At 45.9% G+C, this 25754-nt stretch overlaps 1 protein-coding gene across 3 annotated transcripts; it reads left to right on the forward strand.

Moving 5' to 3' along the window:
- The first annotated feature begins 534 nt into the window (after positions 1-534).
- LOC124514811 (zinc finger protein 354A) lies at positions 535-24510 on the forward strand. Of its 3 annotated transcripts, none has more exons than XM_047083106.1 (5): positions 535-690; positions 1106-1782; positions 6189-6315; positions 7527-7622; positions 22386-24510. In XM_047083106.1, exons 2-5 carry the CDS (start codon positions 1750-1752, stop codon positions 23936-23938), a joined length of 1809 nt encoding a protein of 602 aa, XP_046939062.1. In that variant the 5' UTR covers positions 535-690; positions 1106-1749; the 3' UTR covers positions 23939-24510. The 3 variants fall into 3 exon arrangements, with proteins under 3 accessions (XP_046939062.1, XP_046939070.1, XP_046939076.1); XM_047083114.1 differs by having other exon boundaries at positions 1697-1782; XM_047083120.1 differs by lacking the exon at positions 535-690 and adding an exon at positions 1995-2048 and having other exon boundaries at positions 705-1782.
- The last annotated feature ends 1244 nt before the right edge of the window (positions 24511-25754 follow it).

Consider the following 25754-nt stretch of genomic DNA (forward strand, 5'->3'; position numbering starts at 1 on the left):
GCTCTTTCGCTTTTTCCCATAACACTTACCTTCTAAAATGCTATATAATTGTATTCATGGTTTACTGTCTGCACCCTCCTGCCCCCCACCCGACCAAAAAACAAAAATGTTATTGAGAGCAATTAACTTTGTTTTGTTCACTGACATATTTCCAACCACTTCCAGTGGCATTTGGCACATACCAGGAACACAATAACTTTGGTTGAATCAACGAAGGGAAAAAAGGTTTGTTCTCGTGGTTGTCTACTTGCCTACTATCATAAGGCACCACTCTCAGCGAACTTCAGTTTCCTTCCCCAGGAACCCAGAGCCACGGCCTCGCAGCCCAAGGAGTGTCACCCCAAGCCCGGAAGTGAGAACTGGGCACGAGACAAGCTCGCCTGGGCCCCGCCTCACCGACCAGCGCGGAGAACTACACCTCCCAGAATGCATGAGTCCTCGCGTGGACTACATTCCCCAGAAGCTTTGCGGCCATTGCTAACCCGCCTCCTTCCCCACCTCTCCGGACCTGCGCGGGACTCTGGGTATTTGCTGCCAGAGCTAACAGCTACGGGGCTTGAAGTCGGTCCAGTATCGCTCGGGGACAAGTCCCCTACCCGGGCTGCTTTCCGCTGGGGCAGCGTCGGAGCCTCCGCCTGCGGCGCACGGCCAGGGAGGCGCGGTTCCTGGAACCTCCGAGGCCAGGGCAAGGTGAGCGGCCGAGGGTCGGCCGAATGCGGGAGGGAGGGAGGGAGGACCAGGGCCTCGGGAGGATGCGGCGCCAGGGAGCGGGGCACAGGCCCGGGAGGCGCGAGCGGGGCCTTTGTGGTTGCAGGCGAGACAGGGGCCGGGCACCCCCGATGTGCCCGCCCGCCCAGCACCGGCCGTCCCGCGGTCGTGCCCGTGACCGCGGCAGGTCGGGCACTTGTCCCCACTGGCCCAGGCCCCCCTCCCGCTCCCTCCCAACCGGTTCCCGGCACGCTACCTGCCCGGCTACCGGCTGACGGCTGTCAGCGAACGTGAGGAATTGTGTTTCCGCCCCTCACCGGCGGCACTGCCCTCTGGACGGCGGGCGCAGAGATGCGTTTTCCGCCAGAAGTGAGTTGTCCGCTTCCCCCCACGGCAGATTCTGGACGGGAACCGAGGTTTTCGGTTTCTGCGCCTGTTCTCCAGATAGCAGCCATAGGAAAACTGATGTCATCCCTTTCCGAAGCAGTCTTCTCCAAAAATCTGGAGATTCCTTGACAGGAGGGGAGTTGGGTGGGGAAAGCTTGAGGTGGAGAAAAGTTGTCCCATGCAGGCAGCGAGGTTGGGGCAGGTGTTCTGGAGGCGCGTGGTATAGATCCCGGTGCGCCCTCCCTGGCTGTGTGAAATGGGGCAAGGTGCTCCTGCTCTACCCTCGATTTCCTGATCTGTAGAATGGGGGTGCTGACAATGGCAGCTGTGCTGCGGGACTAAACCAGTGTTGGCAGTCCCTGGCATGCGGTGAGATTCAGTGAGTCGCTGCGGCTGCTGATAAAGTCCTACACCCTTTTTTTCTCTGAGCCAGAGCGACCTGGCACTTCTCTGGTCCTTTCTGCTCCCAGCTCCTTACTTCCCTCTCTGAGGGCACATGGGGTCATTCTCAGGTGGTGTGAGGATTTCAGAGTTGGTGATTCTGAGGGGGTTTGAAAGCAGAAGGGGCTTCTCCCTCCTGGCTCCCTTTTTCTTCTTTCAGATCTGCCTTCTGGAGACTCCACCCATCCTAAGGGAAGAGCCCAGAAAGAAGATATGGCTATTGGACAGAGGGAAGCAAGGTCTCAAGTGAGTTCATTGCTACCTAAGATTTAGAAACAGATTTTTTTTTTTTTTTTTAATCCTCAAACTGAAATTCTCTACTCAGTACAATCTTCTGCAGGACCTGGAACTCAAGCCCTTTTCCCTGGCCCACCTTGTTAGATGGTGGATTATGTAGGGAATGCTAACCTCCTCCCTGCCAATGCATGTCTAATGTTTCTCTTTTCTTTTCCTAACAGACACTACTTTTTATTCATTAATCTCAATTGAGTGTATGATTACTAACTTGACAGGTAAGATGCCACGTGGGGGCAGAACAAACAAACGTGCACATTTGGCAGTTCCTTTCTGGCCCTGCTTCCTTGGCTCACTCTGGTCTCCCTCCCTACCCTTGGCTTTTTCTTTCCATTCCTGAGTTTCCCATTATACCTTCCCTAGGTTTCTCCAACCCATCATTTATAGTGTTTTTTCTCCCTCTTAACCTTGTGGATCATGTGCCTTGCTTCCGCATTCTCTTGAAAACTGTTCTTGACCTGCCATTTTCATCTTCATGTTGTGGAACAGGGAAGGGACCCCATCCCGGGAGGCCCGTGCATGAACAAGGAATACCTGTGTTGGAGGGGACACAGTTGGAGAGGTCTCTTGACTGCGAGGGCAGAAAGATGATGCCTCAGGAAGCAGCGGCGAGGATTTCGTGGGGTATCAGTAGTGGAGAGGCAGGGTATCCAGAGGCTGACAAGTGGGGCTTTTAAGCCAGACTGCTGGGTTTGAACCCATCTCCTTGGTTGTTGTCTCCGGGCCTTGGACAAATAGCTCCATCTCTCTGTGCCTGTTTCCACACCTGGAAAGTGGGGATCACAACCATGCCTACCTCATAGGGCAGGTGAGAGGATCACATGACTTCAAGTGCATGGAAAGTGTTTAGATCGGGCCAGGCCCTCGCAGATGGTCACTGTGTAGCAGCTCTGGGAGCTGATGATGTTACTGCAGTAGTAATATCAGTGCTGACAGACGGGAACTGCCATCCAGTGTTTCCAGGACCCGGGAGATACGGGTCCTTCCATGACTCACCTTCATCTGACAGTAGCAGTTAATGTCCCATGGGGGGACTTCCTGAGGGATTTGCCTTTGTTCTCACTCTCCTGCCTGCACAGCAATTATCATCCCCATTTTACATATGGGGAAATGGAGGCTCAAGGAAGCCCGGTGACCTGAATTGAAACCCAAGTGTGTCTGGCCTCTGGGTTCATGCTCATTACTGTCCAGCCATTCCCCTGGTGCCTCTCTCAGAACTCAGGGCAGACCCAGCCCCCGTGTCACCGCCCGTCACTGTGACATTGTGTTTCGGACCTGTGAAACTTGCTAGTGTCTGATCTTTGGGCCGAGGCCTGCCATTGCACGTTCCGGCTGCTTTTCTCTAAGGCTTTCCTCTTCCATTCCATTGGAGCCATGTTGCTCTCTTGGCCAGAATCTTCTCCATCTCTGTGTGTGAGTGAATCCTCGTGGCATTCTCCCTAACCTCATCTGCCACCCTTTTGTCACCTGCACGGGCTTGTGTGTAAAAGTCAGTGACAGGGTGTTTAAGAGCAGAGAGAGAATATACCGAGTGCTGGGTTAAAGGCAGACTTGAATTATTGTCCTGCCTCTGCTACTAAGAAAGTATGTGACCTGGGTCTTGACTGCCCTGGACCTTCTGGTTCTCGTCTCTAAAATGAGGATTGAACTGGGAAACGGCATACAGGCCTGTCCAGCTACACAATTTCATTGAGCAAATCATTGCACACGGTTTTCTTCTGGTCTATCAGTTGGACCGTAAATTTTTATGAGGGCTAAGATTATTTCTATATATCTATATTAACTATTTCTAAGTTACCTTATACATGTATTGCATGCTCATGTTTAAAATTTCAGAGAATAGGGGTGCCTGGGTGGCTCAGTCGGTTAAGACTCCAACTTCGGCTCAGGTCATGATCTTGCAGTTTGTGAGTTCAAGCCCCACGTTGGGCTCTGTGCTGACAGCTCAGAGGCTGGAGCCTGCTTTGGATTTTGTGTCTCCCTCTCAGTCTCTGCCCCTCCCTGCTTGTACGCTCACTTGCACTCTCTCTCTCTCAAAAATAAGTAAACTTAAAAAAATTAAATTTCAGAAAATAAAAAATATATACATAAAGAAGAAAGTGAAATCGCTCTTTTTTTTTTTTAATTTTTTTTTTCAACGTTTATTTATTTTTGGGACAGAGAGAGACAGAGCATGAACAGGGGAGGGGCAGAGAGAGAGGGAGACACAGAATCGGAAACAGGCTCCAGGCTCCGAGCCATCAGCCCAGAGCCTGACGCGGGGCTCGAACTCCCGGACCGCGAGATCGTGACCTGGCTGAAGTCGGACGCTTAACCGACTGCGCCACCCAGGCGCCCCGAAATTGCTCTTAACCCAGCATCAAGAGATAGTTGCTGTCACCCCTTTGGTATATGTCCATCGGAATCCTTTTCTATTCACTTTTTGTGTGAATACCTACGTACATAGGTATGCATCTGTTTTACCATTTTAGCTTTTTTATTGTGATAAAATATACATGACATTATCATCTTAGCCCTTTTTGCATGTATAATTCAGTGGCATTAAGTACATTCACATTGTTGTGCGACTATCACCACCATCCATCTCCGTTGTATAGATTATCCCATTTATTTCTTAACCCCTTGAGGTAGACATTGAGAGGCAGTTTTGCAGAACAGTTAAGAATGGAGCCTTGGACGTCCTCCAAATTGCAGTTTTACCTCTACCCCTGACCAGCTGTGATATTGTGATTCATAGTATGAAATATATATTTGGTCTTCATTCCTGTTCCTGGCACATAGGAGATTATAAGGGCTTGGAAGCTAAATGATGAATAATAGTTGGTTTTTATTCTTAAAATAACTTCAGAGCAATAAAGATGAAATTGCTGTGTTTTGTTACTCAAAACAAGCCATTTCAACCAAGCCAAAGTTGATATGAATGAGGTGACTTTTGAAAAGCCCCTAAGGATCCAGTCCAATCAGGGGAACCAACCTTGATTAGACGGTTTGATCTTTCAGGCTCTCTACCCCAACCCAGGGCCATTCATGCCTATGTAATGGCCAGTGATTTGATCCATTGTGCCTATGTAATGAAGCGGCCATAAAAACCCAGAAGGACAGGGTTCCAACAGCTTCTGGGTGGGTGAACAGTTGTCGGTGGGGAGAGTGGTGCATCCAGGGAGGGCGTGGAAGCTCCACACCCTTCCCACATACCTTTCACCTCTTTCCCGGGTCTGTTCTCAATAATATCCTTTTGGAATAAACCAGTAATCTATTAAGTAAATGTTTTCCTGCATTGTGGCACTTTCCCTGCATTTACCACTTGAACAAGTTAATTAAACCTGAGGAGGGGGGTGGTGGAAACCTGTGCAATTTATAGCCATTTGGTAAGAAGCACAGGTTACCGTCTGGACTTGGGATTGGCCTCTGAAGTTGAGGCAGCCTTGTGGGATTGAGACTTAACCTGTGGAATCAGGCTCTCTCTCCAGGTAGATGGCATGAGAATGGAATTAAATCGTAAGACACTTAGCTGATGTCACACAATTGCTTAGCGTGTGGAAAACACATGTCTGGTGTCAGAAGTAAAGCAGTATTATCATGCTCTGTCTCTCTCTGTCCCAAAAATAAATAAACGTTGAAAAAAAAAATTAAAAAAAAAGAAGTAAAGCAGTATTGTAGTATTGAGAGTCGATACACAGGGGGAGTGAGTCTTCCTCTATACCAGCTGTTTGGTTTGGACAAATTTCTTTTTTTTCTTGTGTAAGATGGGGGCAATATAGTACCTATTTTATAGGGTTGTTGAAAGATAAGTATTTACACTAAAAGTTAATACAAATCTCTTAAGAAGAGCTTGGTCCAAAGAAAGCTTTCAATAAATAATATTGTCCATTATTATTGTCCTCTGGCTTCAATAAAGTGTCTCAAGTTAGTTAACCTAACTTAAGCCTGCAGTGATTTTATCAGTAACATCATGATAAATACCTTGGAGGTGCATTTTTGCACACTGTTCATTGTGATGCAAATATAGTAATTGTTAAGTTAAAAGATCCACACATTTTAAGTCTTTAAATATCTATTATCAAATTGTCATCAGAAATGTTATTCTAATTAACATTCCCACTAATGTCCTTAATTCCTCCCCACATCTCCTTACATACAGTGTTTAACACAGGGCCTGGTTAACAATTCATGCTTTCATGAACACTTAAGTATATATTTGTCACTGGCCGATTGTTCATTAAACAAATGACCTGAAACCTTCAGAAACCAGAATAACATCAGAAGCATTCATGGGAGCCCATCTACCCACCACTGCCACCTTCTTCACTCTGTGTGATGGGAGGTCCTAGGTGAGCTGGGATGGCTTGTCATTACAGGTGTCACTGACGTTTGAGGATGTGGCTGTGCTCTTTACGCGGGATGAGTGGAGAAAGCTGGGTCCTTTTCAGAGAAACTTGTACCAGGACGTGATGCTGGAGAACTATAGTAACCTGGTCTCATTGGGTAAGAAAATTTTCTCTTGTAGATAAAAAAAAATTCAGAAATTAGGATAAGTCAGCACCTGCTTCCTTGGATAAAAGGCATGGGTCATCAGAAACTTCAGTTGAGGGGCACCTGGGTGGCTCAGTCAGTTGAGCGTCCCAACTCTTGATTTCAATTCAGGTCATGATCATGATTTCATCATCAGGTCATGGCATGGAGCCCACACTCAGCATGGAGCCTGCTTGGGATTCTCTGTCCCTCTCTTTGCCCCCTACCCCATTCATGCTCTCAAAAAAAAAAAAAAAACAAAAAAAAAACACACAAAACCTTTAGTTGAGTTTTACCCTTAGGTTTGTGTCAGATCACCATAAATAAATGTTAAACACATTTTCCCCTCTTATAGGCATGGAATTACCCCACACACGGAAATGAAGGAGGTGGTATTGATAATCCTCCCCTTTCCGGTCTATAATTGCACATTAGAAGTTTCCTCACAGTTTGGGAGTCATTTCACTGATTGTTCTGGGGTTTGTTTGCACCCCTCTCAACAGAGGGCTTTGTTCATTGGACCTACCATTTACCTTTCTTGCTTGGCTTTCCTAGGGGTCAGCAAGCTTTTTCTGCAGAGAGCCAGTTAGAAGATATTTTAGGCTTTGTGAACTACATTTGGTTTCTGTAACATATACCACCATGCTCAGAGGGCCATACATAAATAAACAGTGGTCTAGACTTGGCCTATGACCCATAGTTTGCTGACGGCTACCATCGTAGAAAGGGAGTCAGTGTTTCCTCATCTTCAGCAAGCTACTTTGTTCATAGGTACCTGTTTGTAAGTATTTTTACGAAATACTTATAAAATTATGAAATTTATCGTCAAATTGGTTTCCATACAATACCCAGTGCTCATCCCAACAGGTGCCCTCCTCATGTTTATAAGTATTAACTTAGTGTGTACATCTAACATATTCCCTCTTCTATGGAAAGCTAATGTTATTAAAGCTGCAGATTTATCATGTTTCCCTAACATACAACTATTGCACAGCCGTGTCCTACAGGTCCCTTGCCTTTCCCCACACTATGCCCTCAACATCGTGGGGGCACAGCTGGAGCACCCCCAGAAGCTCTTTGTAACATGCCCTGAGTTTTCTGCTCAGGTCTATGATGCCTCTTTGAGTCAAAACAAAACCAAGTCTTTTTTGTCTCTCTCTCTCTTTTTGTTTGTGTATGAGCAGGACTCCTGTTTTCCAAACCAAAAGTGATCTCCCTGTTGCAGCAAGGAGAAGATCCCTGGAAGGTAGAGAAAGAAAGTCCTGGAGGCCCCTCTCTAGGTGAGTGGCTGGGACGGAGGAGCCCGGGAACTGCTTTGGGCAGCAGTCTGTTTACTAAGTGACGGTGGGGCTTAGAGATGTTGGTTGGGGAAGTTTCTCTGTCCTCAAGAAGTGGCGGGGAGGGGACACTAAGGCCCCAGACAGGAGCCTCCTCTTATTCTGCAGGAATCACTTCCCAAGTGAATCTCTCGGGATCTCCTCTTATTCTTTCCTGTTCTCAGAGGAGGGCGGCACATCAGGTATTCAGTCAGCAAACAGTGTATTTGAAGAATGGCAAAGAATTCATTTTGATGGAGGCTCAGGGGATGCATGTGAGACAAGGAGCTGAGAAAGGAAAGGGTGTCAGAAAGCTAGCAGGGGCCATGTTACAATGTGCTTTAACAAGATTCTTGGAGATGGACTGTCCCATGGAAAGAAAGGATTTTAAGCAGGAGAATGATATGGTCTTGGTGTTTTAGAAAAATTGGCCTAAATCTGAAACAATGTAGGGGTCTTCCAATAAAGGCATGGCTTAAGAAGCTGTGGCAAGTCCCTTGCCCTGGCATGGAGCGCCACGTCAGACAGAAGAGCACGCTGGTGTGGCCAGAGCTCCAGGGCAGGTCACAGAGCATGATGGTGATGTGCCCCCATTTGTGTTTAAGGAAAATTACGTGGCTGTTTGTATGTATAATATGTGTGGAAGTGCAGAGAGAAAGGTTAGGGGACACACCTTAGCTGGTAACAGTAGTCCCACTTGGAATGGAATCGAGAATGGGGGCGGGGGTGGGGATCAAGAATGGGCAGGATGAAAGAGGGCTTTACTTATGTGGAATCTGAATATTTCACAGAGAATATATTCATGGAGTCCTTATGCAATTTTGTTACTGAACCAAAGTGGGCTGACTACTTGGTGAGGTGTAGACAGACTACACCAGGTGGCACTGTCTCACAGGGTCAGCTTTATTTGTAGAAGCAAGGAGATTGTGGAAAATAATTTACAAAGCCACATCTCCAGGAACAAGGGAAATAAGGCTGCTTTTATTAGGGCTTGGGATGGATATAGAGAAAGGGATTCTAGCGCCATAGAGAGATCAAGGTCACTTCTGGCACTGTGGATTGATCTGCTCAGGTGATCTGCTCAGGCAGCCTCCTCAAATGTTTCTTTTTCTGTTCCAGCAGTTAGTTTGTCTCTAAAAGGTAAGCAGGCAGGCAGGCAGAAGCTTTTAGGAGTTTAGTTCCTAAGTTCAGGGGGTCAAGGTGGTAATAATTGGAGTTTATTTTTTTTAATTTTTTTTCAATGTTTATTTTTGAGAGACAGATAGAGACAGAGCATGAGTAGGGAAGGGCAGAGAGAAGACACAGAATTCAAAGCAGGCTCCAGGCTCTGAGCTGTCAGCACAGAGCCTGACGTGGGCCTTGAACCCACAAACCGTGAGATCATGACCTGGGCCAAAGTCGGACGCCCAACTGACTGAGCCACCCAGGCACCCCAATTGGAGTTTAATAAGAATGGTCACTTTGGAAGCATTGTGGGGGATAGATTTAAAGTGAGGGAAAACCTGATGTGGAACCTTTCAGAGACACTTGCAGTCATGTTGGCAAGATGTTTCTAAGGTCTGTGCAGTGGGGCCCAGGAGGGAAGACAAGGGGCCCCTCTGTTGCCGGTGTAGCCAAGTTCACTGTGGGGTGGGTCTCACTTGAGATGGGAGTGGAATGCTCCAGTAGAGATGCTGGTGGACAGTCCTGTGAGGTGTGTAGGGACTGGCAAGTGCCATGGGTACAAAGGTGGCATTTGAAACCTTGAACTGACCCAGGTAAGGGCACAGAGGAAATTTCACCATTTATAAGGTGGGTTAGGAAAGAAGAATGTGTCTGAGCCTGAGAAGTCATCAGAGGAGAGGAATAGGAGAGGCTGCTGTCATGAAAGTTGGGAAAGGAGAGCTGATGAATGGGAGGGGGTAGGCTTGGGCTCTGGAGCATCCAGGTGCAAACCCTCACCCATGGCTTTCCTGTCCCATAATAAAGGGTGAATGAGCTCTGCGCTGGGCACTGGCAATGCGACATCGGACAGAAAGACATAGGTCCTGCCGGCTGGGGGTCATGTTCCAGTGGGGACACAAGTGCTCAGGAACTGAGTAAAGAGAGGGTATGGAATGACAGCTGGTCAGGACCCCACGGGAAAGATGCAAAGTGCTTTGAGAGCACGTGGCAAGAGGGGGAGCAGAGGGAGGAGAGGGGTGGGAGGCCCGGGGGTGCAGCCAGAGTGGGGCAGGTGCAGCAGGAGGGGATGGGCCTAGCAGCAGGAGAGGTGAAGGCGTGGAGGGAGAGGGGCCTCATAGGCAAAGACTTCCCGAGAAGGTGGGATCTGAGGATGCAGAGAAATAGTCCAGGCACAGAAAAGGGCATGTGTGTTTATGCAGAGAAAGGAAGCCAGCAGGTGCTGATGGGAGCCAGGAGAGAGCAGCAGGGACCAAAACCCACTGAGCCAGGGAAGCCCGGACACAGGATTTGGACTGTGTCCGAGAGCCACACACAGTGCGTGAGGAGTCGGAAGTACCTGGCCACGGACCCGGGTTTACCCTCTGCAGAGATCAGCCTGCAGCGGACAGGGAGCCTGTTGGCATGGAAGTGGGGACTGGTCCCGGCTGTCCTCAGGTCCACACGAGTCAGTGACGGCCCCCCACGCTGTGGGCCCCACAGAGGTCCCGTGGGATGGGCAGACGCATTCCCCAGCCCCCAGGTCAGGGGAGCCTTCTTCCTGCCATAGGTTGAGGTTTTTGATGTGGGAACCACCCTTGTCTGTATTTCTATCTTTTTAACTTTGATTTGGAAGAAGGACACAAATTCTGTGGAAGCTGGTAGAGGCCACCACGAAGTGATCAGAGAATGCAGGCCATCAGGGAACCAGGTGGGGTTGAGGAGGGTCCTCAGTCCCACTGTTGGGTGTGAGCCGGGTCTGGCATGGAAGGTCAGAGGAAGAGCAGGGCTCCCTTTGCCCTGACCTCAGGAGCCTCTGATCCATTAATGAATCCGAGTGAAGTGAGTATTCATTCAGTTAAGGGGAATAGATAGTGTGACTGGAGTCCAAAGCTGTCCTGAGAGGCTCTGGGGCCACCGGGTGGTGGGGTAGGAGTCCGGTCAGCCTCCTCCTCCATTCTGGGGAGACGTCCCTGAGGGTAGACTGTGGGTGGATGTCGGACGGACATAAGGACATCACAGCTGACCAGTATGTGGGTGTCTCTGGATGGAATGAACTCCCTCTCTTCCCTCAGAGGTGGAAGTCACATGGGCCACCCTGGGAGTCCGGGCATGTGGCTGTGTCTGTCCTGTACTCCTGGGGGGTTGGGGGGCTCCATCTGCCTGGACTGAGGGGACCTCAGAGCAGCTTCCCCTCCCAAGGGCAGCTCACTCCCCTGCGAGCACGGGTGAGGGAGCCGGTGTTCATGGGAGTGCCTCGGCTTGTTCACTCTAGACCCAAACCAAAACCTTCCCCTTGGGCAGCCAGTGATGGAAAAGCCCGTGCTCCCAGGGTAGGACTCCTAGAACCTCTAACTGCCTCCAAATATCCTCTTTTAAAAAAAAAATTACTTTTATTTCAATACTATTCACAAATAGGAAAAACAAAACAAAAAGAACAAAAACGAACCGTCATCCCAGGTATGTAGGCTTTAACTTGAGAGATGGAAGGAGATGGCACGCAGGGTGTGTGTCTCTTCTGAGTCTCTTGCCTAAGAAATGAGCCTAAACTGTAATCACTGAGGTTGTGCTTTTCTGGAAGAGTTGTAATAAGGTGATACACATCATGAGTTTGCTTTACACCCAAAAGTCGAACTATTCTGGAAATCTAAAACTCAAAAAATGCAGGGAGGGGTACCTGGGTGGTTCAGTTGGTTGAGTGACTGGCTCCTGATTTCAGCTCAGGTCCTGATATCACGGTTGTGAGATCGAGCCCTGCATGGGGCTCCTTGCTGAGGAGGGAGCCTGCTTGGGATTGTCTCTCTCTCTCTGCCCCTCCCCTGCTCACTCTTTCTCAAAATAAACATTTTTAAAAATGCAAGAATGATCTAGGTAAACAATTACCTCCAATGAAAATATGTTCTTTCTCCGTCATTTTCTCTTCCTTTGTTATCTGAACGCAAGAAGCCTTGTAGGGTGGACGGAACCTGGGCCACGTGGTCAGCCAGGGGGCCACCTGGGAGCTGCCTTCCACCCACCAAGCTAGGACTTGTGCTAGGACTGCCCCTGCACAGGGGGCAGGGGTCTTCTAATTTGCACGAAAGTGCTGCCCTTAGCAGCCTAGTGACCCAGCAGGTGGTGGTTTAAAGAGTGAATCTCTTAAGAGGTGAAAGCAGAGCCCAGGTGCTCCGGAGCCGTGTCCAGTATGTTCAGGTCAGTCTTGTCCTTGTCCCTTTCACTCCCCAACAAGACCCCTGCATGGCCCTGCACCTCCCTACTGCCACCAGCATCTGTTCTTGTAGCTGCCAGAATGCTCTATTAAAAGGTAAATTATGGGGCAGCTGGCTGGCTCAGTCAGTTGAGTGTCCAACTTTGTCTCAGGTCATGATCTCACAGCTTGTGGGTTCAAGCCCTGTGTCCAGCTCTGTACTGACAGCTCTGAGCCTGGAGCCTGCTTTAGATCCTGTGTCCCTCTCTCGCTCTGCCCCTCCCCTGCTCATGCTCTGCCTCTCTCTCTCAAGAATAAATAAATGTTAAAAAAAAAAAATGGAAAAATGTCAGGTCATCTCACTCTCATGCACAAACTGCTCGTGGTTTCCATCACATGGAGCACAATCCAGAGTCCCCAGAGTGGCATCTGGAGCCTACATGGTCTAGCCCTGGCTGTCTCTTCACCTTCCCCTCCTTCTGCTCTGCCCTTCATCTGAGAACTGTAATCACTGTGGCCACCCTGCAGGGTCAGGCAGGCCAGGCAGACTCCCACCCCGGGGACTCTGCACTTGTTTTTCCCTCCCCATCCCCATTCTTCTTCCTGATGTCCACAAGCCCACTGACACTTCCTTGAGGTGGTACTTTCTTGAATAGATCCAGCTCAATTCTTGTTGCCCTCCCTCCACATCCTGTATCCCCTCACCATGCTCTGTTTTCCTCAGGGGGCTTCTCATGGCATGATAGTACATATTCATTCATTATCCCTTCTCTGGACTATCAACTCCCTCAGGCGGGATTGTCTGATTTGCTGCCATTTCCCCAGTACCGAAAACATGTCAGTCAGAGTAGGCTTCCAGTTAATGAATACGTGAATGACTCAGCTAGGCTGGTGGTTATGGAGACACAAAGAAGTGAGCGAATCTCAGAGACACTTGGGAGATAAGAGAAGCAGGGCTTGGAGATGGATTCGATATGAAGACAATGGAAGTGGGTTATCAGGGGAGCTTGGTTTGTGGCTCTTTCTGGGATGGGTAATGATTTCATTCACTGAGATAGTGACCCTACAAGGAGATCAGATTTGGGGGGTGGTAGAAATAAGGTTTTGGATGAATTAAGTTGCTTTTGATTGACCCAGTTATCCCAGGGGAGAGGTCAAATAACCTGTTAGATTTGGAGTACTACCCCTCAAAATATAGACTGGGTGTGAAATGTAAATTTGGGAAATCCTGGTCGTTACTGGGTAATTGAAACAATGGGTGCGTTTGAATTAGTCTATGGACTGGGTGCAGAGTACAGTAAGAGCAAGAAAGGGCCGAGAACTCAATCTCGAGGAACTCTGGCATTTCATGGCCAGGTGGAGAAAAATGGGCCCACAGGGAAGACAAATGTAGGTATCCTGCAGAAGGAAAAATTAGGAGGCCTGGTGTCCTTGAGGTCAAGGCTTACAGCAGGTTGGTAACAGTAGAGGTGGGGAGAAGTAGAGGAGTGTGAGACCCATTTAGATGGTAGAATGAACAAGTCTTGGAAGTTGATTAGCTGCGGGAGAGGGGTTAAGGATGCCTCTTAACAGTTTTGATTACAGAGACAAGGGTTTATACAGCTTGGAGGGAATGATCAAGAATTCAGTTGTAGGCATGCTGAATTTGAGGAGTCTTTGAACCCTCTAAGTTACTATGTTCAGTGGGCTCCTGTATAATTGGGTGTGGAGAGCGGAAGTCTTGCTTAGCATATATATTTGGAATGGAAGCTGGCCTGTGGAAAGGGTGCAGAGCAGGGAGAATTGAGGTCCAAGGACTAAGCCCTGAGGAACTCCCAAGGATTGAACATCACTAGGACAACGAGTAAACAAAGGAGACTGAGGCTGGAATGTGTAGCTTAGGAAGAGAGCATCTCCAGGAAAACAGGGGTCACTGTCAGACACTGCTGAGAAGTAAGTTAGGTGGGAACTGCAGAGAACATTTTGTCTCAGCCACGTGGAGGTCATGGCTGCCTTAGCGTGGGTGGCGGTGAGGACAGAAGCCAGAACAGAGCCCCTGAGGGGTGATGGGCAGGAGGAAGTGAACAGGTGCAAGATACTGTAGAAGATCAGATTTGAAGAAGAGATAGCAACAGCATTGAAAGAGCCCTCCTGTGCATATAAACAGACATTTCTCCGTATACTTCCGTTTTCCTTTGTCCACTCTGGTTAGAGCACACAGCACACGTTATTTTGCCCTTTCACCTGATGTGTATTGAAACCCTCCATGGCAGCACATAGAGGGCTTCCTCGTTCCGGGGAGTAGCCCTGGATGATGTTGGCCCAGCAGGTCTAGTTTGGACTGCGATTTGATAGGTGGTATGATTGCTGATTCGCATGATGGGTATCACTTTAAAGCTGTAAAGCTGTACCTTTACCCCCTACCCGTGTAAAGTCCGTGATGTATTACAGTGAGAGCCCAAATGTCCTTCACAGCAATCTGGTTGAATAAACTGTGGCACATTCACACAGACTTCTGTGAGGAAGACTTCTGTAAATTCCACTTTGGGGTGATCTCCACAATTTATTAAGAAGTGGGGGAAAGTGTAGGAAATGTAGAAAATAGTACTTTTAGCTAAGGAAGAAGGAGACACCAAAACAGAAGTGTCTATTTGATTAGGTTTTTTTTTTAAGGAGGGAAAAGCGGGGCACCTGGGCGGCTCAGTCAGCTGAGCGTCCAACTTCGGCTTAGGTCATGATCTCTCGGTTTGTGGGTTTGAGCCCCGTGTCAGGCTCTGTGCTGGCAGCTCAGAGCCTGGAGCCTGCTTCGGATTTTGGGTCTCCCTCTCTGTCCCTCCTCCATTCGCGCTCTGTCTCTCTCTCAAAAATAAACATTAAAAATAAATAAAAAATAAAAGGAGGGAAATGCCCCTTCCCCACCCTCCCCCCACCAAAAATAAAAAAAGTAAAAGCAGATCAATAAAAGCCATTATCTATAAGGTGAAGGCAAAAAAGAAGAAAGGATGAAGAGAACTTAGAATTTAAAAAAATGGTTTTTTTAAATTTTTTTTGAGACAGAGAGACAGAGTGCAAGCTGGAGAGGGGCAGAGAGAGAGGGAGACACAGAATCCCAAGCAGGCTCCAGGCTCTGAGCTGTCAGCATAGAGCCCAACGCGGGGCTCAAACTCACGAACTGTGAGATCATGACCTGAGCTAAAGTCGGACACTTAACCAATTTAGGCACCCAGGCGCCCCTATCACAGCAGTTTGAATAAACATCCTTAGTGATTTCTAGGTGTGATATTTTAATTTATAACAATATATATTTGGTCTTCGTCCCTGTTTCTGGCCCAGAGCTCCCAAAACTCTCGGAATTTCCTATTGATGAGAGCAATAATGATCACTTGTTATGTTGGTGAGGTGACTTTGGGACCCCACCTAAGAATGGGCTCTGGTTGCCAGGAGAGCCAGCTGTGATTAGAGGGTTGGCATTTTCAGTCTCGTCTCCCTGACCTCCGGGGAGGGGAGAGGACTGGAGGTCAAATCAATTGCAACAGCCAATGATCCAATGATTTAATCAATTGTGGCTTTGTAACAAAGTCTCCATAAAAACCCAAAAGGACAGAGTTCAGAGAGCTTCCTGTTTGGTGAACATTTGAAGATTTAGGAACAGTGGTGCACTCAGGGCATGGAAGCTTCGCTTTCCCCTGAATACTGCCTTATGCATCTCTCATCTGGCTTTTCCTGAGTGATGTCCTTTTGTAATAAACGAGTGATCTAGTAAGTGAAATATTTGAGTTCTGGGAGCCATGCTAGGCAATTAAAACTAAGGAGGGGGTTGTGGGAACCTCCCAACTTATAGCCCATTGATCAGAAGCACAGATGAAAATTTGGACTTGCAACTGGTATGTGAAGGGGTCAGGGGACAGTCTTGTAGGACTGAGCCCTCAACCTGTAGGGTCTGATGCTGTCTCCAGGTAGCTCGTTGAACTGAGTTGAATTCCTAGGTTGTTACTTGTTGGTAGTGTGGGAACTGCCCCTCTCCCCCCCACGGGAATTAGTGCACAGCTTTTAGTTAGCTTATAGGCAATAATAACTTCAAATAATAGGTAGGGCAGATCTGAGGACCCAGAGGTGGTCCTGTGGGACCAAGAGGGTTGTTGGCTTCACACAGGATAGAAATCAAACTCAAGCAGAGAGGAAGTGAGAGCAAAAGTTATTGAAGATACAGAGAGCGCACAGATACAGAGTGTCTGGGAGACTCAGGGAAGAAGAGTGTCTCATCTTTGCTTGGGGTGCAAGGCTTCTACTAAGGACAGTGGTCTGGCGTGTGCGTGCTTTTAGGCAGCCAGGAACTGGTCGAAACAAGGACAAGTGCTCAAGTGCCCTCTGTGAGTCACTTATTCCCTGGAGCCAGGAGTCTTGGGTCAAGGTGTCTCAAGTCAGTGGTCTTTAAAGTACCTGAGGACCCTGCCCCATCTCTCCTGAGATGTTACTTATTGTGCTGGAAGACTCCAAAGATAGCATTAACTCCTTGACCTTTACAAGGAGGACATACATTAAGGCACATGTAAGGCAGGGGTGCAGGTCATGGCAAGAATAGAGGCAGGAAAAAAAAGGCAGTCCTTAATGGGGTCCCTTCAGTTTCCCAATCTCAGTAAGCTTAAGTGGTTATGTTTACAAGTAGAGTTCTTATCTTTGAGAAGCATGTTCTGACATAGGATGGGTGAAATGATAGAGTATCTGGGACCTACCTGGTCCCCCCGCAACACACTGGAAGAGATGTAGGGGTGTGCAGTACTGTGTTCAGCCTGCTCTAAGAATCCCACACTGCGTGGCTTCACCAGAGATTTAGCGTCTCACAGTTCTTGAAGCTAGAAATCCAAAGTCGAGGTATTGATGTGGCCGCGCTCTCCCTGAGACTGTGGTACATTCCCTCCTTGCTTCTGGGGGTGGCCCAAAATCCTTGTTCCTTGGTTTACAGCTGTGCCACTCTGGTTTCTGCTTCTCTTGACACTTGGTGTTCTTCCTTTGTGCCTTCACACGGTCTTTTCTCTGCGCATGCCTGTGTCCACACTTCCCTTTTATAAGGACACCAGTCATACCGGATGAGGACTCAGTGATCGCATCTTAACTTGATTAACTCTTCAAAGACAGTTTCCAAATAAGGTCACACTCTGAGTTACTGAAAGTTAGGACTTCAGCCTATCCTTTTGGGGGACACAGTTCAACTCCTAACAAGGCAGTAGATGAAACAACATTGGTGATGGTTGAAGCCGGCTTAGAAATTCACTGTACAGTTCGCTCTACTTTTGGTATATGTTGAACATTCTCCATAGTAAAAAGCTTTAAAAGTTAGAATTAGCAACAAAATTTTGAGAACAGCATTTCTTTTTCACCAACACAGACATGGTGGAGGTGTACGGATGTGTATACTACCCCGTCATGGTGTTCTGTATAATTCCTGGCATGTAGTTCCCTCAGTCCTTGGATTTTAGTAGAAAGTCTCTGAGACTGCAGTGCGTATGATGTTTTTATAGGAATAACTTTGAATCTGGGGGAGCCTGGGTGGTTCAGTCGGTTAGGCATCCAACTTTGTCTCAGGTCATGAACTCACTGCTTGTGGGTTCCAGCCCCATGTCAAACTCTGCTGACAGCTCGCAGCTCAGAGTCTGGAGCTTGCTTTAGATTCTGTGTCTCCCTCTCTCTCTCTGTGTCCCTCCCCCTCTGAGCTCACTCTCATATAAACATTTAAAAAAGTAAAAAGAAAAAGAAATAACTTTGAATCTGTCCACCTACAGGATAAGGTGGGAACAAAGTCTGGAAAGCTGGTTTGAGTTCAAAGATTTTGATGGTGCTTTAGGCCTCACACTATCCAGCCTATATCTAAGCCTTTAAAATCCCATCTTATATGTTTCTGCCAAAAAACTAACCACCACCTGTACCCCTTCCCTACTGGCACCCTCCACTAAGGGTAGTTTGGGTGGTGCTCTCAGCTCACATTCATGTCCATTTCTACCTTGTAATTTTGTTGTAGAAATTATCACATGATGTGATATCCTATTTCTTCTTTGTCTCTAATACCAAACTGGGAACTCCTGAACTGTTTCTTTTCATTACTGGATCTGGGATGTCTTATGGATCACCAGTGCCTAGGATAGAGGTATATTATAGGTGCTTTTTAACTTTTTGATAAATGAGGCGCCTGGGTGGCTCAGTCAGTTGAGCATCCGACTCTTGATTTTGGCTCAGGTTATGATCCCAGGGTTGTGCAGTCGAGCCCCGTGTCTGGCTCCATGGTGAGCGTGGTGCCTGCTTGGGATTCTCTCTCTCTCTCTCTCTCTCTCACACACACACACACACACACACACACACACACCCTCTCTCCCCTTCCTTCTCTCCTCCTCCCTCCCTCCCTCCCTCTGCCCCTCTCCCCACTCACATGCTCTCTCTCTCTAAAAAATAAGTCAATAATAAATCCATCCATCCCATGTCCAATTTCTTGTTCGGCTTTAAACAAGACGTTTCAAGAGCATTTCTCTACTTGATGTTTCTATTTTATCACCTCCCCTTGTTTCCTGTGTACACCCCAGTGGGGCTTTCTTCCTCGCTCTCCACGAAAAGCATGGTCACTAAATCCCATACTGTTTCCATCTTGGCACAAGCAGGGTTAAGTTTATAGTCCCCACATTATTTGCCAGAGTTGCTCACATACTCCTTCCCTGAAGTACTTTCTTCCTCTGGCATCTGATTTTCCTCCTTTTCTTGACTTCTAATGTTGCCATGCCTAAGTGACTTCTCAGTTCTTCAGCTTTAAGTAAAATTTATCTATGGAGAACTCCCAAATACCTGACTAGCTCTGACCTTTTCTTCAGGCTCCAAAATACATAACAACTGAATGCCTCAGCATCTTCCTTCAGGGTCTGTGAAAGCATCTCAGCCACAACACACACATCTGAAATAGAAGGCCCCCTCAGACCTGCCCCTCTCCTGGTCTTCTGGTAGCTTGTGCAGCATTCATCGTTTTCAAGCCAGAAACCTAGGCGTAATCTCTTAGCTGCTTCATTCCTGTTCAGCACCCCACACATCATCCATCAGCAAGCCTGGTCCTGCTACCAGTTCCTGAAATGATATCCTGCTGCATTATCTGTGCCTCCTCTATCTTCTTGCTCAGCTGCCTAACTACAGCAGCCTCCCGAGTGATTTCTCTCCTCCCTGCCTCCACTTAGTCCCCACCAAGTATTAGATACTCGACCTCACATGTGAATTGTTGAAGATAAATTTGGAGGATCTTAAGGAAGTTGGCAGCATGCTAAAATGTGGATTTTAAAAAGATTACTCTGGCTACGGCATGGAGATTAAACTACTAGATACCAAGACTTGAGGCCAGAAGACTAGGAGACCATGGCACAAACAGTGAGACATGAGAAACAAAATACCATTTAGGCATCTGACCCAGTGCTCAGGGCTCCAGTCTTAAGTTAGCAAGACTGAGTTGGAGAAGGGATGAGGAAGGTGTTGGCAAAAAGTAAAAATGCTCCTCTTTCCCTTACAATAAATAATAAAGACACGAGTGCAGGTAAAATTCATCAAGAAGGTTGTGCAGAGTGGGGGGGGGGCAGATTCCAAACCATAGGGGATACCAAATATTAAAAAGGGAACAGAAAAAGTTATTCATGAAGGAGACTGAGAAGTAAAACTAGTAGAAAAGAGGGGCACCTGGGTGGCTCAGTCGGTTAAGCATCCGACTTCGACTCAGGTCACTATCTCATGGTTCATGGGTTCAAGCCCCACGTCAGGCTCTGAGCTGACAGCTCGGAGCCTGAAGCCTGCTTTGGATTCTATGTCTCCTCCTCTCTTTGCCCCTCCCCTGCTCATGCTCTGTCTCTCCCTGACTCTCAATAATAAATAAATGTTAAAAAAAAAATTTTTTTTTAACTAGTAGAAAAGAAAAAGCAGAATATATTATGTTCACCAAGCAGAGAGAATTTGTACACAGGTGAGAAAGGGAATGTCAGATAGGAATCTCAGACACAGTGAGATGCAAAGGATTTTTTTTTTTTTAATTGTCAAGTTGGCTAACATACAGTGTATACAGTGTAGTCTTGGCTTCGGAAGTAGATTCCCATGATTCATCACTTACAACACCCAGTGCTCATCCCAACAAGTGCCCTCCTCAATGCCCATCACCCATTTTCCCTCCCCCATCAACCCTCAGTTTGTTTTCTGTATTTAAGAGTCTCTTATGGTTTGCCTCCCTGTTTGTAACTTATTTTTTCCTTCCCTTCCCCCATGGTCTTCTGTTAAGTTTCTCATTCCACATACAAGTGAAAACATAGGGTATCTGTCTCTATCTGACTGACTTCACTTAGCGTTAATACCCTCCAGTTCCAGCCACATTGTTGCGAATGGCAAGGTTTCATTCTTTTTCATTGCCAAGTAGTAAAAAGATTTTTCTTTTTCATTGTATATCTAAACCACATCTTCTTTATCTATTCATCTGTTGATGGACATTTGGGCTCTTTCCATAATTTGGCTATTGTTGATAGTGCTGCTATAAACATTGGGGTGCATGTGCCCTTACGAATCAGCACTCCTGTATCCTTTGGATAAATTCCTAGTAGTGCCATTGCTGGGTTGTAGGGTAGTTCTATTTTTAATTTTTTGAGGAACCTCCACACGGTTTTCCAGAGTAGCTGCACCAGTTTGCATTCCCACCAAGAGTACAAGGGAATTCCCCATAGGAGCCTTTTAAATAGTTACCTCTAGCCCAGGAGAAGATGCCAAACTAAATGCACAGCCATTCCCCTGGCAAAATTTAATATTCTCAACTGCATCCTCTCCCAATTTTAAGATTTGTTGAGTTCAATTCTGTTTTGTTTTTTTTTTTTCACCACTTTAGCACGTTAGGTCTCTTTTACCTTTTTACATTTATACCTGCCTTGTTTATCTTTGACTCTTTTCTACACTGTCTGCATAGCCTCTTTTGCTTGATGCATGAGCAAGGCTGCCTTCCCAGCTTCACACACCTTTTTGGCATCATGCCTATCTCTGGCACCTCTGGATTAACTATAACATGTTTCTATTTGTACTGGCCATGAGTGTAATCACCCATTGATGAACTCCCATCACCCATGTAATGTCCTGTCCGGGAAGGTAACTTCAGGTGCTTAAATCGTGTGTGTGTGTGTGTGTGTGTGTGTGTGTGTGTGTGAGAGAGAGAGAGAGAGAGAGATAAGGAATTGAGAATATTTGACATTGTTCAAATCAGGAATATGTAAGTAATTAAGGAAAATTAGCAACATTTCATATATAATTCAGATGCCATCAGGAGTTTCTGTTATTGGGCATGTTAATCTGCTTGTTGCAAGAGAACACTTATGGTAGAAAAGAAAGTCTTATATTTAGCTGTAGGTAGATATATAATTATATCTAATACAAAGGTATGTAAGAATAAGGGCTCCTGGGTGGCTCAGTTGGTTAAGTGTCTGACTTCGGCTCAGGTCATGAGCTCACGGTTCATGGGTTCAAGCCCCATGTCGGGCTCTGTGCTGACAGCTCAGAGTCTAGAGCCTGATTCAGATTCTGTGTCTCCTTCTCTCTCTGCCCCTCCCCTGCTCACGCTCTGTCTCTCTCAAAATTAAACATTAAGAAAATAAAGAGGTAGGGGCGCCTGGGTGGCGCAGTCGGTTAGGCGTCCGACTTCAGCCAGGTCACTATCTCGCGGTCCGTGAGTTCGAGCCCTGCGTCGGGCTCTGGGCTGATGGCTCGGAGCCTGGAGCCTGGAGCCTGCTTCCGATTCTGTGTCTCCCTCTCTCTCTGCCCCTCCCCTGTTCATGCTCTGTCTCTCTCTGTCCCAAAAATAAATAAACGTTGAAAAAAAAAATTAAAAAAAAAAAAAAAAGAAAATAAAGAGGTATAGAATACATATTTTTAAATCCTGTGGTAAATGCTATAATAAGGGGAATGGAGTGTGGAAACTCAGTCAAGAAAGGACTCCGTTAACTTCTGAACTGAATCTGAAGTATACAAAGGAATTTGGCATGAGGGAAAGTAGAAAGGACTACAGATATAGATTCAGATATAGATTACGCACAATGAAGAGAAAGGTTATGAAAATAATTTTGGAGTCTTTCATGGCTTTGGACTCTGATCCTAGACTACCTTTCTGAACTCATGCTCCCCTGGTCACTCCTACACTCACCTTCTTTAAATAGGTTTGTTTTATTCTTTTCTCCACCCTAGTACTTCAGTTTCCATTGATTCTTTTTCTATATTGCTTAAATCTTAACGTTTTCCTCTTCTTATGTTTTCCTCTTATGTTTGGCCAGATACCAAGACCTTATTTAAATACCATCAATACTTATTTATTCTCTACAGTTGGTCTCAGTAACCAAATACTGTATCACAAAAAACATCTTTAGTTTTTTCTTCCCCCCCAGGGTGGAAGGGCAGTCACAAAACCACGAAGTCAACTCAAACACAAGATTCTTCCTTCCAAGAGCTGATAATGAGAAGATCCAAAAGGAATGGACCCTGGGACTTTAAATCAGAAAAACCCTGCATTTATGAATACAGAGTAGAGAAAAGGCAAGAGAAAAAAGAAAGTGTCCAGACAATTTTAGTCACCCACAAAAAAATCCTTGCTGTAGAAAAAAGCCATAAAAATGCTGAATTTGGCCAAAACTTCAGTCCAAAGTCAGTCCTTGTTAAGCAACAGATGGTCCCCAGAGAAGAAACACCACCAAAATGTGAAATACAAGGAAACCGCTTCAAACAGAATCCGTATTTACTTAATCAGCCAAAAATCAACACAGCAGAGAAACGCTATAAATGTAGTATATGTGAAAAAACCTTCATTAACACTTCATCCCTTCGCAAGCATGAGAAAAACCACAGTGGAGAGAAATTATTTAAATGTAAAGAATGTTCAAAAGCCTTTAACCAAAGTTCAGCTCTCATTCAACATCAAATAACTCATACTGGAGAGAAGCCCTATGTGTGTAAAGAATGTGGGAAAGCCTTCACTCTTAGTACATCCCTTTATAAACACCTAAGAACCCATACTGTGGAGAAATCCTATAGATGTAAAGAGTGTGGTAAATCCTTCAGCAGGAGATCTGGCCTTTTTATACATCAAAAAATCCACGCTCGAGAAAATCCCCATAAATATAATCCAGGTAGAAAGGCATCTGGCCTTCCTGGATGTCAGAGAATTCACCTCAGAAAGAAGTCCTATTTATGCAATGAATGTGGCAACACCTTCAAGTCTAGTTCATCCCTTCGTTATCATCAGAGGATTCACACAGGAGAGAAACCTTTTAAGTGTAGTGAATGCGGGAGAGCCTTCAGTCAGAGCGCATCTCTTATTCAGCATGAAAGAATTCACACTGGAGAAAAGCCCTATCGATGCAACGAATGTGGAAAAGGTTTTACTTCGATTTCCCGACTGAATAGACACCGAATTATTCATACTGGTGAGAAGTTTTATAACTGTAATGAATGTGGTAAAGCCTTAAGTTCCCACTCAACACTGATCATCCATGAAAGAATTCACACTGGAGAGAAACCATGTAAATGTAAAGTGTGTGGGAAAGCCTTCAGGCAGAGTTCAGCCCTCATTCAACATCAGAGAATGCACACTGGAGAAAGACCCTATAAATGCAACGAGTGTGGGAAAACGTTCAGGTGTAACTCATCCCTTAGTAACCACCAGAGAATTCACACAGGAGAGAAACCGTATCGATGTGAGGAATGTGGTATATCTTTTGGCCAAAGTTCAGCTCTTATTCAGCATCGCAGGATTCACACGGGAGAGAAGCCCTTTAAATGTAACACATGTGGGAAAACTTTCAGACAGAGCTCATCACGGATTGCCCATCAGAGAATTCATACTGGAGAGAAACCCTATGAATGTAACACATGTGGGAAACTCTTCAACCACAGGTCATCCCTTACTAATCATTACAAAATCCACATTGAAGAGAACCCCTAGAAAGTAGATTTGCATGTGCGAAAGCCTTAAACCAAAGCTCAGCAGAATACATGTGTAAAATACAAATGTAATAGATAGGAAAAATCTTCCTGTAACCTAGGCCTCATCAGATTCCGGATTCCAAGGATAAGCCTTGACTATGTAATAGATAATGAGGAAAGTAGAAAGTGTTCGTGCCTATCAGGCACTCTTAAAATAACCTAAAATGAAGAATTCACAACCGGAGACCCTTCCGGCATTTGTAAAATAATTGTTCTCTTTCTACAGCAGTGTATGCTAGAGGTCATATGTGATTGTCATAAACATCTGGGTGAGGGGAGGTGTGCCCTGGATTTTTCATTAAAAAGACATAAATCAGTAATACTTCTTTTTTACAACTAACACTTAATAGCATATAAAAGATGCAATCAAATTATACCCTTCTAGAGGAAAGGACCAAATAAAAGATAAAAAAAGAAGAAAAAACTATAAACTACCTCTTAAGTTTCTGGGGTTTGTCCTTTTCCTGACCTGATGTCAAATTTTGTGCATGGATTTCATTTACAAATAGAAATAAAAGTCTGTTCTCTTCATCCTTGGTCCTTCTAGTAATTGCTGTGAATTGGGAATTTTCTAACCAATCACTCATTCTGTTCTCAGAATTTATTATTTATTTATTGTGAAGTCGTTTATCATGAAAGTATACCTGCTATACACGGAGCTGTCATCCTAGGTACATTAATTAAGCAATTATTTCAAATTTAAAGCTATTAAATATACATGAATTCATAGTGGAAAGAGCTATCCAAAGAAGTTTCATGAATCTAATACCTGTGCCAAAAGATTGAAAGATATGTCAATGATTTCATGACATAAGTAGGTTTTCCACTTAGTATGCTCATGTGTCACACAATTTCAGGAAAACAAAAGGCAATTATAAACAACTCTGTTTTTGTTTTTGTTTTTGCCCTAGTTCTGGGGCAGCTACTATACTGCACACTGGTAGTCTTTAAAAAAATTTTTTTAATGTTTATTTTTTGAGAGAGAAAGAGAATGCGAGCAGAAGAGGGGCAGAGAGAGAGACAGAGGATCCAAAGCAGGCCCTGTGCTGAGAGTGGAGAGCCCAATGCAGCCCTCAAACTCACAAACCATGAGATCATGACCTGAGCCAAAGTTGGACACTAAACCAACTGAGCCACCAGGCGCCCCTACAGACTGGTAGTCTTAAGAAGAAAGACACAGCTCTTAAAGATGCCATGAATTTGGGGGAAGGGGATGGAATGGAGTTGAGAGACTAGCAAACGAGGAAGCAAATTATGTCATAGTATGTAAATATAGCTTTAACAAGCAAATTGATAGATTATGACTGTATTGCAATGCAGATATGTTAGGGGTTTGCACAGGTTGAAGAAAGAGAAGATGGAACCTAGCCAAGGAAACCTGGAGACAAAGCTTTCCAGAGGCAGTGTGCCTAAGCCAGGCTTTGGAAGAATAGGAACTCTTCAGAGGGGGAAATGACCATTCTAAATAAGAGGGACTATGCATGTGTAAAGGTACAGATTGGTAATTATCAGGAACTTTGTGCGAACTCAAGTACAGAACTGAGGAGTAAGGGAATGATCTGTTACAAGTTTGAGGCAAACACAGATGCCAGATAACAAAAGGCTTATTTGCCATGTGAAGAAGTTAGAATTTTATCCTAAATTGATGGTATCAATTAAAAATGCTGAAGGAAGGGGACCTGGGTGGCTCAGTTGATTGTCTGACACTTGGTTTTGGCTCCAATCATGATCTCATAAGTTTATGGGATGGAATCCTGCCCTGGGCTCTGTGCTGA

The sequence above is a fragment of the Lynx rufus genome, unplaced genomic scaffold, assembly GCF_022079265.1.
Source record: "Lynx rufus isolate CCGP_SWC_20201006 ecotype Redwood Valley unplaced genomic scaffold, mLynRuf1.p SCAF_1, whole genome shotgun sequence".
Lineage (NCBI taxonomy): Eukaryota > Metazoa > Chordata > Mammalia > Carnivora > Felidae > Lynx > Lynx rufus.